The following is a 15,727-nucleotide window of genomic DNA, read 5'->3' on the forward strand; positions in this document are numbered from 1 at the left end:
TACGATATATTCACTTGGATGTTACCATCGCTCACCAAGCAAGATAAAAAAGTTTAGCCGAAAGTAAATATATGCAGGCTGCAAAATTTTGGTCACTCAACTTTATCAATGGACTACAAATGATAATGAGTAGTTCATTTTGATGTTCACTTTGACTTGTTTTACATGAAAAAGGAACCAAATGATAATTAGGGATGCTCTACAAATGTTACCAACAAAGTGAGGAACTCAGACAATTTGTTCCTCCTGTCAAGTAGTGATCAACAGATAAACCAGCCCTTTGAGGTATTCAAGTATCTCGGATCCGCCAAGTTTTGAACTTCCATAAACTCTATCGACAAAAGTTATCGGAACCTGCAGCACATAAAAATGGAAACATAACTCCAGAAGATACGCTACGTTTAATATGAAAGACAGCATAACAACAACGATAATAACAGAATCCAATTTTGTCTAAAACATGATAAAAAAACACAACAAAAGCATCTAGAAGATAAAGCAAAAAATCTTAACCTCTTCAATGTGATACCCCTTCCTGCTAGCTCTAACAATCATCTCCATCTGAAATACATATCCTTTACTTACAACAGAGCTTATAATATCTTCAAATGCTTTCCTCTCGTACAGCCTACACAATGGTAACAGCAGAATTAGGCATCGACTTCAAACATAGATCCCAACGGATGCCAAACGAGGAAAAAGGATACCTAAAAGATCCAGTCAAATCCGATACGCCAGGCCATAGGAGTGTCTGTGCAAGCACATTTGCTCCCCTGCTAGTCAGTTTACGAATAAGGTTCCATCCATGTACGCCACCATTTCGGACATAACGGGTTCCAGTAACTATACTTGCACCAGTTTCCATCTGTTTCCTGGTTAAGGTGAAAACAAGCATTGTTATATTAACATTGCATATTGAGATATTAAAATATACATTTCTGTCCGATTAGTACCAAGTCCATGATAATGCACTAAAGCATACTTTTTGGAAATCACAGAAAAAACATACATATCCATCTAGTATATGCTCTTTTATGTATTTTCCTAACTGGTAGACAGAATTCAGCACCGCATAATAATATCTAGACCAAATTACATTTTTTTTTCATTTGATTTAATATACTGACTTAATCTATGCTTTTACAAATATCGTGTATGTTCATGATTATGCATCTGCTGAAACTATGACGTAAAACTATTCACATGGCCGTACTACCTACAAATAAAAATGGTGTTATCTAGCTAAGCATAAGAAGGCAATCTGAAATATGTTTAATCATTTTTATACAAGACAATTTATTCATATAGATAATTGTCATAGTCAACAGATAATTTTACATTCAAAACTAAATGCTATATAGACTCCTACCTGATGAAGCTTGGCAAGTATTTTGGCTGTAAAACAAGAAAAAAAATTCATAAGAAAGGAACATAGAGCAAGCGATATAAGTTCTGCATGAAGTCAACATTGGCTATTACAGATGATCAAGACACTTACATGGTGTGACAGATCAGCATCCATGATTATTATGAAATCTCCAGATGCATGCTTAAGACCATGGTAGTAAGCAGTTCCTGAATATTATTGTTCCGGTTCAGTGAATAGATTTCAAGTTGTCACCTAAAAAAAATTCATCATACCTAGACCAAGCTTCTTCGGCCTTGCTCGTAATAGCTGACAATTTGCATCACACAAAAAAAGGCATAAGAAATTGGAGACGACCCAAAATCATCAAGAAGTTTCAGTATCTCGATCTAACAAGACTACTCACAACGCGATCTTCGCCGTATACATTCTGTAGTTGTTTTACGACATCTTGAGTTCCATCAGGACTTCCATCATCCACTATAATGACTTCAAATTCAAAATCCCTGGAAGAATTCCAACATCAAAATCAAAATCATCCATCATCACATGAGCAAAAACAGTCTGATATGTGAATTCAATCATGACAATAAACAATTATGAAATCAAAAGTTATACATGCATAAAAGTGTTACCAACAGTTAAACAAGTCAATCTCGTCGATCTATTGCTTTTACAAAGATATAAGGGCTTACTGGAGATGCTTGAAGACAAGGTAGATAACGAGGGCAATGTTAAGACGCTCATTGTATGTTGGGATTATAATGCTGTATTTCTTTTTCTTCCTCCTCATCTTGATTGACATTGTTGTCTCCCCGTGCTCCTCTGTCTCTATCTCCTCCAACTTTGCCATTATCTTCTAATGGCGAATTTTGGTTTCTGGTAAAAGAATATGGATAAGAAAACCGAGACAGATCAACTTTACAGGTTTTTTATGCCAACAAATAAAAATGATAACAAAGAGGCATATATCAAACTCGCAAGTTTCAACACCTAAAACACCATGGCTTCGGCACTGGGAAATAGCGAGAACATCTAAAACAACATGTTTGGAATCCAATCAAATCATTAAAATGCATTGGTCTCTAATTCTAGCAAGAACCTAAACTAGTAAACATGCACCGAAGGAGCAATCGTAAAAAGGAATAATCATAAAAAATTCCTAAAATATATGAATAAGAGATTGCCACAGTTCACGTGCAACTCCATCTCCATGCAAGAATAGGAATTGATTGAGACGCTTTCCTGATCACAATCATTCAAGATTAAGATTATATATAACTAGATGTAGAAAAGAGTGTTAAAACAAATCTCACATTGTCTCGTCACATCCAATTCCAATCATCTACAGTACAGTAGAATCAAGAGACTAAGCACACGTATTTAAAAGAAATCGCGAATTCAAGAGTTCAAGAAATGAAATGCACAATCAGAGGAAGATAGAAGAGGAGGAGATGCGGACCGACTTCGTGGAAACAGGGTGACAGGATTGATGGGGAAACGGAGAAATCGAGGAGCGGCTGCGATGGAACGGCACGGGAGACAAGGGGACGCGGCCCTCGGCAAAGGCTACGGCGACAGCAGCGGCGGCGGCGACCGAGGGTATATTAACTAGGGATTTCGATCCGAAGGTCCTCTCACCAATTCGGAAGTCCCCCGAAACTGAGATCTCCTTCCTCAACGCTTTTCCGCACGAAAAGACAGAAACGCCACCGTAGATATATTTTTTTTTATAACTGAAAAGACAGAATTGCCCACCACAGATACAAAGGTTTATTTAATTATCTATATTTTTATAAAAATAAAATATTTAGTCGCTTTTCTTTTATTTTATCGACGAAAATATCACATATGTTTAATGATAAATCGAAATAAGATAAAATTATCACATGCTCAATAATAAATTTTATAATATTTTTAATAATAATAACAGAGTCGACGATATTAGAAGAAATAAGATTAAATGTTTTACTTTCATTATTTGAAAGTATAAGAATTATGATACTAAAGGTAAGAATAATCTATAATTAATCTAATACCAAACGCTTTACACAAGATAATGACATAATAGAATGGATTTCTCATGCTCCAAAACACATAAATGCCCACCGAAGAAATAATTATTTTTCTAATGTGAAAAGTCTTCACAATTTTAATTCTACTTGATTTATTATTGGTTGATTCCGGTGGAAAAATTGATATTGAGCATGTTTTTCATCTTAAAAATTAAATAGGATATTTCTTTATAAAATTATACTCAATTTTATTAATTGGGAGAAGAATGAATATAAATCATGAATCAGATTTTGGAGAAATGATACCATTTGATTAGATAATATGTGATCGATAAACAAGGATCAACTTTTTAGCAAAAATATAAAATGTATTATCAAATGTATTTTAAGTAAGAGATTCTTCAATATCATTCATTCCACAAGATATATTTTCGTTCAAAGAATTCTGAACCAATCATAGGATTCAAAATATCATTTCGATTTCATTAAAAATGAGGACTCCAAAGATCTCTGATCAGACAAAGATTTAACTAATAAAAAAATATTGAGTTTTTAGGATCATTTTTTTCTTCAAAGGAATGAAGAGATAAATATAATCAAAACAATTTTTGAATCTTTATTCACAGAATGTGAGAAAGAATTGTTTTTCTCATATGAATAAACGGAAACACCCAAAGTAGATTTCGATTACTCCGAAATTAAATGCATCATTCGACTACTTCAAAATTAAAATGTCAAAAAAAAAACACAGAAATGAGCTTAATTAAAATGTCAAAAAATAAAAATGTAAATAAGATTACTCTTATAAGACCCAAACGGCCATTTTAAGATCACAAATTAAATGAATAATGTTAAAATTGATTAGGGTTGGAGAACTCTTGTCCGAATCAACATCCCTATTTACATACTTAATCAAGTGCATGGAAGCACCATTTACCACCTCAGATATCATCATCTTCAACCTGCCAACTATGATACGAGATGTAAAACACTACTTATAATTATATGAACATTCATACATTTATCAGACAGCGAGCAAACTGTATCAAATAACTATTTAAATTCCAAAACTGGAACTGCATCAGTAGCAAAGCAAATTTGTCAGAAATGAAGCTTTGTACACTTCACAAAGGATGAATAGACACTTCATCTGTTAGGGCACAAATTAGAAATGTTACAATCCGGTACCGAACTAATTTGAAATAATTAAACTTTTCGTTCTCTCTACCAAAGGCAGTTGCTCTTGTGGCTTTCGGTGAACGGAGTTGCGCTTCATGTGTAGGCACATCGGTGCACACCTCAAAATGCTACTTGATCAAGTGATAAAAGCATGTTGAATTATCAAGCTTTAGTAACATATCTTGGTCCTTCAAGCAAACAAGTCCATCTTCACATCTACGACATCTAACTGCAATATCTCCGCTCTGCATCCCAGGATGGAACCAATGCTGACATAACATCATGATAAAATGTTATTACATCAAACCAATAAATTCACTAATAATAGAAACAAGTGCCAATTAGAGAACCCAAAACTAAAAACAAGATTGCTTGAAGTTTGAGAATCCAGTATCAATGTAGATCTTTATGCATCTAAGAGGTATCCTTCAGGCACCCACAAAATTGTACGATGCATATTTTCAGCAGACAAGTAATGCAAGTAATACATCGTAATACATCCAGCATATTCAATTCGTATTGATACAGATAGGTTCGTAAATGAAAACTGTAAAAGCATTTAACTAGCATGCCTCGGTGGATGAAAGTGTTCTGGAGATGAGGCTGAAACACTAGTCTAATTAAATCATTATACATTGTTCATCGCATATCATTCTGTAATCTGGCTCAGTTTGAAGCCTATTATAAGTTATCAGAAGCCACAATTTAAAGCCAAAATGAGAACTGAGAAACGCAACCAGGATGGTAAAAGAAGCTCAAACTTAACTAATTTGATACTGATGTTGGAAAAATGAATGTTGGACAGCCTTCAAAATAGAATAAGCTAAATCCATTCAAACGGTGTACACTTAAGGATTCTATCAAACCATGCTATCTTTTGGAACCCATGTTTTCTATGTAAAATCACTCGAGGTTGCAGAAGAAAACTGCTTGCAATTTTTGCAGTCACCAAAAATGGAAAAATTGAGGAAGGCACAACAGAGATTAGGCAAAAAAGATGTATTATAAATATCAAGATCAGCAACTTATATTTTATAAAAATAATAATGATAGTAAACAAAATACTGCAAACCCCAAAAGAAACCTAAATTGTGCCTGATTTATCATCAGGAGACGCTAGATTGGGAAACATGAACTTGATGATTGGGCAACAATCTGTTTTTCATCATGCAGGTTCTGTTCGAACAAAAAATTATCCAGAAATGTTATTCAAGTTTAAGAGCTTAAAGCAAATGAACTGAGGTCCAGAGATCGAATGTTATATGCATAACAATGTTCCAACAATTACTTATACTATAGGACTAAAAGAGTTCAAGATGAAAAAATGTTTCTTACCTAGGATGTGTTCGTCCAAGATCTCCATGAACAAATTCCTTTATATATGTTCCTGCCTGAACTCGAGTGAAAAATATCAAAATTCAGACTGAAAAATTGGTAGTCAAATATCATGATATAGAGAGTTACAATTTTATCTTCTTCCAAGTCTTCATAGAATAGGTAAATCTGATATCAAATTGCAATTTAACAACCACCAATAGAAATAGGTCCTTTCATGACTCACAATAGGTAACTATTTGACAGGGAGGATCATTCAGTAGCGGCATCCTGCCATCACATTTTACTCAAGAAGCATTAAATAAAAATGAGAAACCCCATGTAATCTTGTAAGAGAAGCATGTAGGAGAGAACATTGCCAAATCTTCCTTGACAGTAGCAACTTCCAGAAGTCCCATGTGTTTCTTTTTATTGTTTGTTGAAAAATGGGATGAATGACACGCTGTTGTGCATGCCTATTTGACATCTACCTTGCTCGTTTTGGTAAGCATAAAGAAAAAAAGAAAAGCTATCTAAACCAAGAAACAGGATAATGCCCATCAATGAAAATCTTAACCAATGATATAATACAGAAAACTAACATTCCACCTTGATCCATGATGGTCAATAGAAGATACTTAAAAAGTGCTGGTATCCTAAACATTTACCAAAGAGAGACTTCTAAGTTAGGCGAACATGGAAATCTGAGGTCCACTAAAGGCATGACTGCATCCTGTCCATAACTAACGACCGAGAACATGGCAATATCTGGTTAATTAGCTCTCAAAGTAGAATATGAATAGGAAGAGCAGAGGAATCCTGTATGATAAAAGGGTATTCCAGAAACACTAGAATTTCTATCAAAGGGTATTGCATTAGTAGGTGATGGTTTCTTGAACTATTTCCATATAAAAGCTAAACTTTATACAAAGCTATAATATCCAACAAAATAAAGTACCATATTAATTTAACAGAATCAATAGTTATCCTGGTTAAATGAGCATACTCAGCTACAGTCCCCAGCAAAATGTGATAATTCTCCTTCATCCTCCCAGCTTTTTTTTACTTCTCCATTGAATATTCTTTCCTTGGAAGATTATCTGCTTGTCTCAATAAATCTTTTGCAGTAATTTGAGTCTGATAGTCTGATGAATATGATAGGCAGAATCGCTCAAAAGCACTTTAAGAATGGTCATAGAGCACGGATCATCTATTTGTCTAAAGGACTTACTGAAATGTACCGAGATGTATGATGGATAATTTTTTGTGCTTCAAGTTCTTTTAAAAAATTATAAAAATTCCAGATATTGTACATATAGGTTAAAAGCAACAACTAGCAAGAGTAAGACAACATTTTAAACATTTACTTAGTACCTGGGTACAGAGATGCAAAAGAAAATACTGGGAACAACCAGAAATTCTCTCAATCATCATCCTGGTAGAACAATCATTCAGTGAGTATTCAGATGGAAAGTTGAAATAAATTCCTAATAGTACAAATACATATACTATAAATTGAACGACCAAATCTTCTCCCAGTATTAGCTGGACAATATAGTGCCTTCTCACCAGCAAATTGAGAAAACATAAAAATACTGCATAGGCGTTTGTAATTTCTCATACCAATGTATAGTACGCTTGCGCTCCAATTGACTTCGCCTATGAAGTACCCTAATTGGGGTTCTTTGTACTATGTCCTATAGATAAAGCAACAGAATTAATTAAACAAGTCACTACTCATACATGATGTATCATGAAACTATTATAGCAGACAACAAGAGTTGATCAACTAAACAAAGAAATGGGTAGGGAAGAAACCATTGACAGAACTACCATGCGGAGTTCCAACATGTTATTTCTAGAAAACTTTAAGCTATTTGATTTGGATATTTCAAATGCTTCACTAAGCACATGTGGCATAACTACCACCAGTTTACTAGATGTTGCACAGGAGAAATATCTGAAACAGAATATTGCTTGACACCAACATACTGGATATCAAAGTGAAAAGCATCTTACCATGTTCTCTAAAGATGATATTTTCTGCAAGTCATCATCTGTCAGTGGACGAGGAAACCAGACTAGAGCAGCATATTGTTTCTGTATGAAAAGGAAAGAAGTAAAACATATGTTATCTACAATATCAAATGCAGCGCCATTTCTCATCCAACATAGCTGAAGTTGACACAATTTTATGCATCCAATTTTGGATGAACTGCAATTGAACATCGGAAAATAACCTGTTTCTCTGCCTCTCCTTCACGCATCAGAGTCCATGCCTCGCTGCCAATCAAAGTAAGATTTCTCACCCTAACCTGCAGAGATGAGTTTAAGAAAAAAGAATCAATGAACTAAAGTAGCATTCAGTTGTACCAACATAATAAAACAGGGCACTAAAAGCAGTACTATTTTAACATACAAAAGAAAACTCACATATTTCTGATCGTTTCTGTTTAGTTTTTCAGCAATCAGCTCGATGTCGACCTTGGATGGAATACATCGTGCATTTGATATTTCAATTAGAAAAGGGCGTCCAGATCCTAACATTCGTACCTGAGCAAAAGTCTCTTCAGTTAATCTAGACAACTAGCATATAAAACCTAAAAATAACTTGCATTATCCTCTGAAGGAAAAACAGCATATTACATCAATATCTTCTCTTCCAGCGGCATGAAACTTATAGCTGTCACCTCTGCATACGGAAAGAACATTCTTCCCAATTATCTCCTAAAAGATGCAGGAGAATCACCAACTCAGTGCAGAAAAAGATATAAACAGAAAAAAATTAAACAGACATTCAGTTCAGTGGCATACCTCAACAGATGCTTCACCCATTCTTTCATCATCAATTACCCAGCGTGTCTGGCTCACCTTCCTTGAGATCTGTATAAAGATAAAACATACATTATTGTAAATGCCGGACTCTCTTCCAAGATGTCTTATTATGTAAATCATTTCTTACAAGGAAAGATTTGAACTAATCTACACAAAAGCGCATGCAAAGTCTACACCAAAACAAGTAAGTACGGAAGAATAAGGTTATAGAATCATGAATTTATAAGACAAAATGGGAAAAACAAACATCAGTTGAGGTAGGTCATTTTCATATTCAAAGTTTAAGTTATATTATATGTACATCAGCAAAAAAAGCCATATACAGAAGGTGTGCTAAAGTGAAATAAGGCACTACCAATACAAAGCATCTCTATCCATTCCTGAACAATCATAAACATGAAACTGTCATACATGTGACAAAGCATCTCTTCAAGAATTCCTTCTATAATGGGTAAGTTGAATCAAAGGCAATCTACTTGAGTTTGAATACCATATTCCTGGTGGAGTTGAAAAGACCATGCCAATGTCAATACCTTCAGATTACACATGTTGTGTCAACAATAATTCAAAATACCATGGTATACCAATCAGCACGCACAGTTTGTACTCATCCAAGTGTGGACTGGGTAACGAACTGGCTGGTACTGATTAATATACTTTAAACCAATACATCAGCACTGGTTTGATCAGAATTTCATATATTTTAACTGTTTTAAGTTGCAGTTATATGCCTTTGACCAAAACAATCAAAATTGATGGCCAAGTTCTGTTGATGATTTAATCACTTTGGTGAAGCATCTAACTGTCTCAAAGCACAGCAAATTCGTGATTGAAAATAGTGACATACCTTCAGGTACCGACCACCAACATACATTGGCACCCTGTAGCAAGTAGTTATCAGATGGCATGATTTTGAAGTCTGAAAATACAAAATTCTAATGAGAGTGGAAGAATATGAAACCCTTTATGAAAGAAAAATTTTGAGGGGCAAAAAGAGTTACCTTCTCTGGAGGCAATTTAAAACGCTCACAAAAGACATGATCCTGCATACCATCTAGTGCTCGCAAAACGGCAGCATCCGATTCACTGCAGGATTGTTCGTCAGAATCTCTTAAAGGTTTCTCGTGTGAACCATCAGCTTTAACCACATTATCCTTTGATCCTGTAGAAAGTATCGGCAAGAATCAGACAAAAGTGATTAAACGATCAAGAAGATATTATTCCGAATATCCATAAGAGTTTTTTACTATATAGGTTGCATTGCTGGGATGGAGATCAAATCTAGCAGTGGTTAAACCAAGTTTCAGAAGGATAACAATGAAATCTCACCAGAACCATCCCGACACTCCAAAATGAATGGAATGGTGTTCGGAAAGAAAATGAAATCTTACATATATGAGAAAAAAATTTCAAAGAGCGAGATACTATGTTAAAAATATAAATCACATTAATTATGAATTACTTCTCGAAAAAATTCATCATCTGCATTATAAACAATCAAGTACATGACAAATCACCGAAGAAGGTTTGCAAGTGAACCATGGCAACATATTGTTTGGTTTCATCAGATGATATCTTCACTACCACCATGATAAACAACTAACCACCTAAAAATTCTAGATTGGAATAGAGTAACCACCAATAGATCCTTTGGTTCCATAACAATGCTATTGCTATCAGTTATATTGGAAAATTCCAACAGCTTAATGAACAAAATCCTAATTGATAATCCACAGAGCTGAAAGGATGAGTTTTTGTACTTGTAAAATTAGTTGCCATAACATGTTCTTGATGTTAAATTAGATAAGGCATTGGCCATATGCATTCAAGTATCAAATTCTTTTCGAATATTATTAAATCTACACTCAAAAGTACATGGAACAGGGAAGGAAACATTGCTTTTTATACGGTAACTGTAGCTTCTAATAAGAAACTTATAGGAAAGCAGGTAAGCTTCTTGGACCAAAGACAAATACGATAAACCTGTCTTTGCTCTCTTGCAGGGAAGATCATTTGCCAAGGAACTCTGAAGACTTCTTGAAGCCTCAAGATGTGAATATGTAAGACGAATATGAAATGAGTCGACACCAGATATGACATCCTGAAAATATAATTCTAAATAATATTTAAAAAAACCACTACATTAAGCTAGATGAAATTATCAGTGAATTCCCAGAAACATAATGAAGACAAGGGACAATGTAAAAAGGGTTCAAAGTACCAAATGTTTTTCAAGTGATGCAGTTATTGAAGATCTCAAAGCATCCTTTACAGAAATGCGCTCACAAAGGAACTTTGTTGAGAACCATTCTTCACATTCATATTTGTTTTTCATATACAACCTATAAAGCACATGGAAACACCATAGGAACAGGAACAAAATACAGTGTAGCATTTACTGAAAATGTAACCAAAAATTTAACTAAAAAAATCAAATAAAAAAGTTTGACACCAAAGAGCCACTAAAACTATTTGCCCAAAAGCACATAGGAAAAAAATACATAATATGACATTCAACTGGCGTAAGCTTCCAATACACCGTAGGCAAAACATTACTTGGAAATGATAGAACAATGACCAGCAAGATCTAGTTGAAGTACCACAGTTATGTCAACTACATAAGATGACAACAATGTTGCTCCAGCCACAGTTTTGATTTTCAAATACCAGTCCAGTATTGTGACCATACAGACTCATAGCAACCATCACAACTAAACATTTATATTTCTTTGAAATTTTTATAATTCTAATTCCTTTTAATTTTATTACCTATTATCAATCATATGACAAAAAAATTCATAAAATAAAACTTTCACCATCTCAAATTAAATGATTACTTTTTAAAAGAAAATAATTTGCCTTTCAAGTTAAGGCATGTATGACAACTTACAACAACTAAGTCTTCTGCTTCATAATCTCATAAAGATTACACTTTTGTTATCATAGCATATTACTGGAATTAATATAAGTTAGCCACCATATTTTCCACCCAAGTCATCAAATTACTTCATATGACACCTAAAAGCACTCCACCAGTGCACTGAAGTTGCCCAAGGGCTTAAAATTTTCAGGATATTCTGTCTCACAAAAGTGATAAATTTAATAAGATGATCACTTAATAATACAAAATACAATAGCTGATATCATCATGTTTGTTTTTACACTTATATGTCATGTTAATTTTACTATTGCAGGTTAAAGCCAATCATCATTATTGGTAGGACTTTACAATATATTTGGAATTAACTGTTCAAAATTACAAATTCAACACTAGTAGAGTGTGACAAACAATTAAGAGTTGAAGTATACTAGTTGTATTAGGTGAAGATCATCAAGAAAAGAAAGTTACCTGATAGCTCGTTCATTAGCCACTACCACAGGAGGTATTGAGACTTCAAAAGAAAAGCCATCAATGTCGTAGTCCTCTTGCTTCACAAGTTCAGCAATGGCAGCTGTAAAGTCATCAACAGGAACTCTTTTTGTGGGTTCTCGATCTTGGTGTAATGAAAGTTGTAGTATGCCTAAACATATGCTACAGTATTCTCGGACATTTTCTGTATCTCTTGAAGTATATGCACATCGGATAATTCCATCGGATGCGACCCCATTTTCTTCATTATCCCCGTGGAACTTATCTTGTTCCTCAAGGAATGATTGCAAGATTGCATTTGTAATCAATGGGCAAGAGTAAGCACGCCCATGAACCCCAAACAACCGAAAGATGCAACGAACACATACCTAGACAATACGACATCAGCAATATTAACCACTACTTCCAGTTTCATATTTTTCAAGACTATTACCACGCAAATCATAATGTAAGCGCCACTCTTTTGTCCCTTTTGAGAAGCAATATTACATGCTAAAAAGGAAAACTAAAGCATGAAAAAAAAGAAACGTTTAGAAGTATGAGAATGTGAAAAATATGAAGCAACTACGATTCAAATCACAAAACCAAAATTGTTGCATCTCAACGTTATCAGGAAACAAGCTTAGAAGACTGATTAGATATTAGGAACACGTTCGTCTCTAAGAAACCGGCTTCCAAAAGAACATAATTAGCATGGAAAAAGAAGAAAGCAGCCGTGAGGACCAATTCAAACAATAGGACATAGAACGACGGACCCCAACGGAGAGGAGGTCGAGAACGGCGTGAGGAGGAGGAAGCGAGCCAGCCACTAGACTTAGGGTTCGCCTCGCCTCTTCCATCTCTTCTTCGTTCGTCGCCATCGTAGGAACATGGGAATGGGGAGGGTTTCCTCGGCTTGATTTGGGTTTTGGAGGAAGGGAGAGGGATGGGATCCTCTCCAATTCTCACATCTGAACCGCCCATGTGTCCCGTCTTGACATATGGTCCGTCCATCGAGGTAAGCGTGGTAATAAATGGACGGATGATGTGTGACGACCAGACCAAGGGGTTGTTGAGATGGGAGAATAGGAATCCTACGTCTACACATGGGTTGGAGGGGATCCATCCCAAATAGAAGATAACGGGTCCACATAACGGGCGTGGCTCAATCACAGTCCAATCCGACCCATATGCGAGGATTTTGAACTCCGTTTCGCTGAGTGGTATTAACTCGAAATGATGCTTTACGAAGCAAATAAAGCAGGAAAGGCTATCTTCCAAACTCAATAGGAGAAAGCAATACCAGCAGTTCGTATTCTCTATACTGAAGCCAACAATTCACACTTACTCCAACACTAACACCAACTGCACAAAATGAGAACAAAAACAACACTCTCCAATCTCTCATTATGTTTGTGATGCAGGTTTGCAGTAACACTTTAGAAGTAGAGAGTGTTGGCAAAAGGAGACCATTGATCCACCCATGGGCTGCGCAGCTGCGCCAGGAGCGGGTCCTGCAACCAGTCGAAGCTGTACATGGGAACCTGCAGCTCCGGCAGGTTCACCGATCGAAATGTCGTCGAAGTGACCTCTGCATCCTTCGCCGGCTCCGCCTCCTTGGCATCTGTGTACTCGGAAGGGAAGGAGGGGCTCCGGTAGTTGTCTTGGTTGGAGATGGACGTGGTGTCGGCGACGGACCGGCAAATCTGGGACTCCCTCGTCGTCTCTTCTTCTGAGGCTGCTCTTTGCTCCAACTCCTTCAATGACGTTGCTTTCCTGTAGATCTTGCATAGCACCAGGTCTTCCTGCACGACACACCGGCACAGGTGAGTCACTGGAACTACGTTCTCGAGCAGTCTATTTGGAATGATGGTCACGATCGAGACAATCACCAAACTAGAATTGCAAGTATATGATGATGCAGTGTGGACACGCACCGCGGTGGTGCTTACCTTGGCAGAAGCGGCGGTGGAAGTAGATGAGAAACTCTCCGGCAGGCGGTACTCATTCATGACCCAGTCGGTCTTGGTCCCCCGAGGCGCCCGGCCCCGGTAGAACACCAGCGTCTTCTTCAACCCGATGAGCCGCTTCGGGTCCGCCACGCTCCGTATCGGCCGGTCCGAACCCGTCGCCTTCCAGAATCCCCGCTCTGTCGTCCGGTTGGGCCGTCCACCGCTGCCGATCCTCCGGTCCCTGGGCACGAAGAAGTACCACTCCCTCTCCCCTATCTTCGCCAGACCTGACCACAAGCACAAATCAAAGTCTACTCAGCAAAAATCTATCAGCACAATCATCTTGCAGACGACGCAAACGGTGAGAGTTGCACGCACCTGGGAGCTCCCATGGATCATAGTGGTAGATGTTGAGTCTGCCGATGATATCGAAGTTAAGTTTCTTCCCTTGCACTTCACTTCTGAGGTAGAAATCCAACAGCTCCACCTCGGTCGGATGAAACCTGAAACCTGGTAGATCAAGCTCCGATCCTTTTCTGTCCATTTAGCCAGTACCCGGTGCCGGATTTGTGTCGCTTGAGGAGGAACGGAAGGTTCATGAAGTGCTTATATAGGCACCTCCAAAAGCCACGGTGAAGTCCGAGGAAATGGATGGAAAGACACCAATTCCGATTGGGAACCCCCGCACTCAAACAAAAATACGAAGCCAGTCAGAAAGAGCAGTCATTGTTCGTTTACCGCTTTATGGACTTGACTCGTTCCAACTCAAAGTGAAAGGGATGAAGGTCCATAAAGCAGTTCCAGCGTTTAAACCCAGCCGGTTGTCAGGTACGGATGTGTCGTACTATGGATTGTTCCTCCATTAATGACAAGGGTGTGTTGCTTGCCAAACAGCACCGATGAGTTTTGTTAATCGAAGAAAACGAGGTTTTCGCTGTTATAATGCATGGATTGGTTTTTGTTATATAATACCAATTTTAAGAAGTAATTCAAAGCATCACTGAAACTTTATGGTGGCATTGCTTTCCTTACATTTTGCCTTTAAACTTGCTCATTACAAGGAGAGTGTTTTCTAGAGGAAACGCACAGGTTCCTCGGAGAAGAAGAAGAGGGAGAAAAATGAAGTGCGACAAGAATTCTCGACCACCGGAGAGGAACCAGGAAACATCCCTTCCATCACTTTTACTGGGTCCAAGTCCAGCACTTGGAATGCAACAGGTCAAGACGTCCAATCTGCCATAAAACTTTGACCCCACTGCTTGACCTTAAAGAAACCACCATTGCCTCCTCGGATTCCTCCAACACTTGGGATATTTTCTTCACCAGGCCGGAGTAGGAGGAACATCTAATCGTCTAGAAGCGGCGCACTAGTTGTGGACTAAAAGTTGAACTCCTTTTAACTTTCCAATCCATCTTGGAAATTATATATATGTATATCGTCCCATGATAGCAGCTGGCCGTCACCATCTATCAACTTCCACCAGCCATGACTTCCAAGTCTTCCAAACCTCAGTGCTCGTCGTCATCGTCGTCCATGGAGGAAGAACAGATGGTAGCACTGATGGAAAATTATGATCGCCTTCTGCGCTACAAGGCAGGTCATATGGTCTACGGTCTTCTTGGCCTTAGATCATTGTTTAGTCTTAGAGGTTACTAATCCACTTAAATGTCAATAATTCATCAAAGGTTTTACCAATCTGTTCTTTAAATAATTAAA

General features: G+C 37.1%; 3 protein-coding genes across 5 annotated transcripts; all 3 read right to left on the reverse strand.

The window, feature by feature from the left end:
• Window positions 1-72: 72 nt before the first annotated feature.
• LOC103977199 (dolichol-phosphate mannosyltransferase subunit 1) lies at window positions 73-3,043 on the reverse strand. 2 transcript variants are annotated; one of them, XM_009392649.3, is made up of 9 exons: window positions 2,833-3,043; window positions 2,062-2,245; window positions 1,773-1,872; window positions 1,642-1,675; window positions 1,499-1,575; window positions 1,370-1,395; window positions 708-872; window positions 514-628; window positions 73-354 (listed from the first exon to the last, which is right to left on the reverse strand). In XM_009392649.3, exons 2-9 carry the CDS (start codon window positions 2,217-2,219, stop codon window positions 250-252), a joined length of 780 nt encoding a protein of 259 aa, XP_009390924.2. In that variant the 5' UTR covers window positions 2,220-2,245; window positions 2,833-3,043; the 3' UTR covers window positions 73-249. The 2 variants fall into 2 exon arrangements, with proteins under 2 accessions (XP_009390924.2, XP_009390933.2); XM_009392658.3 differs by having other exon boundaries at window positions 2,829-3,043.
• A 1,379-nt stretch (window positions 3,044-4,422) lies between these two features.
• LOC135610375 (uncharacterized) lies at window positions 4,423-12,988 on the reverse strand. Of its 2 annotated transcripts, none has more exons than XM_065104803.1 (15): window positions 12,835-12,988; window positions 12,059-12,447; window positions 10,931-11,051; window positions 10,693-10,810; window positions 9,711-9,871; window positions 9,557-9,628; window positions 8,689-8,757; window positions 8,521-8,601; window positions 8,308-8,427; window positions 8,115-8,189; window positions 7,894-7,974; window positions 7,498-7,571; window positions 7,249-7,309; window positions 5,896-5,951; window positions 4,423-4,829 (listed from the first exon to the last, which is right to left on the reverse strand). In XM_065104803.1, exons 1-15 carry the CDS (start codon window positions 12,937-12,939, stop codon window positions 4,751-4,753), a joined length of 1,662 nt encoding a protein of 553 aa, XP_064960875.1. In that variant the 5' UTR covers window positions 12,940-12,988; the 3' UTR covers window positions 4,423-4,750. The 2 variants fall into 2 exon arrangements, with proteins under 2 accessions (XP_064960875.1, XP_064960876.1); XM_065104804.1 differs by having other exon boundaries at window positions 4,554-4,829; window positions 10,693-10,753.
• A 357-nt stretch (window positions 12,989-13,345) lies between these two features.
• On the reverse strand, window positions 13,346-14,677 carry LOC103977177 (NAC domain-containing protein 22). The gene is made up of 3 exons (XM_009392629.3): window positions 14,389-14,677; window positions 14,011-14,297; window positions 13,346-13,863 (listed from the first exon to the last, which is right to left on the reverse strand). Exons 1-3 carry the CDS (start codon window positions 14,552-14,554, stop codon window positions 13,498-13,500), a joined length of 819 nt encoding a protein of 272 aa, XP_009390904.1. The 5' UTR covers window positions 14,555-14,677; the 3' UTR covers window positions 13,346-13,497.
• Window positions 14,678-15,727: the final 1,050 nt, after the last annotated feature.

This window comes from Musa acuminata, chromosome BXJ2-4 (genome assembly GCF_036884655.1).
Source record: "Musa acuminata AAA Group cultivar baxijiao chromosome BXJ2-4, Cavendish_Baxijiao_AAA, whole genome shotgun sequence".
NCBI classification, from domain to species: Eukaryota; Viridiplantae; Streptophyta; class Magnoliopsida; order Zingiberales; family Musaceae; genus Musa; species Musa acuminata.

Excerpts from the sequence above, each read along its gene's own strand:
- LOC103977199 (XM_009392649.3), bottom strand. The coding sequence starts at position 2,219 with ATGGCAAAGTTGGAGGAGATAGAGACAGAGGAGCACGGGGAGACAACA. Across the intron at positions 1,576-1,641 it reads GCCGAAGAAGCTTGGTCTAG|GAACTGCTTACTACCATGGT; the intron begins GTATGATGAATT and ends AATAATATTCAG. Across the intron at positions 629-707 it reads GATTTGACTGGATCTTTTAG|GCTGTACGAGAGGAAAGCAT; the intron begins GTATCCTTTTTC and ends ACCATTGTGTAG.
- LOC135610375 (XM_065104803.1), bottom strand. The coding sequence starts at position 12,939 with ATGGCGACGAACGAAGAAGAGATGGAAGAGGCGAGGCGAACCCTAAGT. Across the intron at positions 8,190-8,307 it reads ACAGAAACGATCAGAAATAT|GTTAGGGTGAGAAATCTTAC; the intron begins GTGAGTTTTCTT and ends TCATCTCTGCAG. Across the intron at positions 4,830-5,895 it reads CTTGGACGAACACATCCTAG|CATTGGTTCCATCCTGGGAT; the intron begins GTAAGAAACATT and ends ATGTTATGTCAG.
- LOC103977177 (XM_009392629.3), bottom strand. The coding sequence starts at position 14,554 with ATGGACAGAAAAGGATCGGAGCTTGATCTACCAGGTTTCAGGTTTCAT. Across the intron at positions 14,298-14,388 it reads TGATCCATGGGAGCTCCCAG|GTCTGGCGAAGATAGGGGAG; the intron begins GTGCGTGCAACT and ends GCTTGTGGTCAG. Across the intron at positions 13,864-14,010 it reads CCACCGCCGCTTCTGCCAAG|GAAGACCTGGTGCTATGCAA; the intron begins GTAAGCACCACC and ends TGTGTCGTGCAG.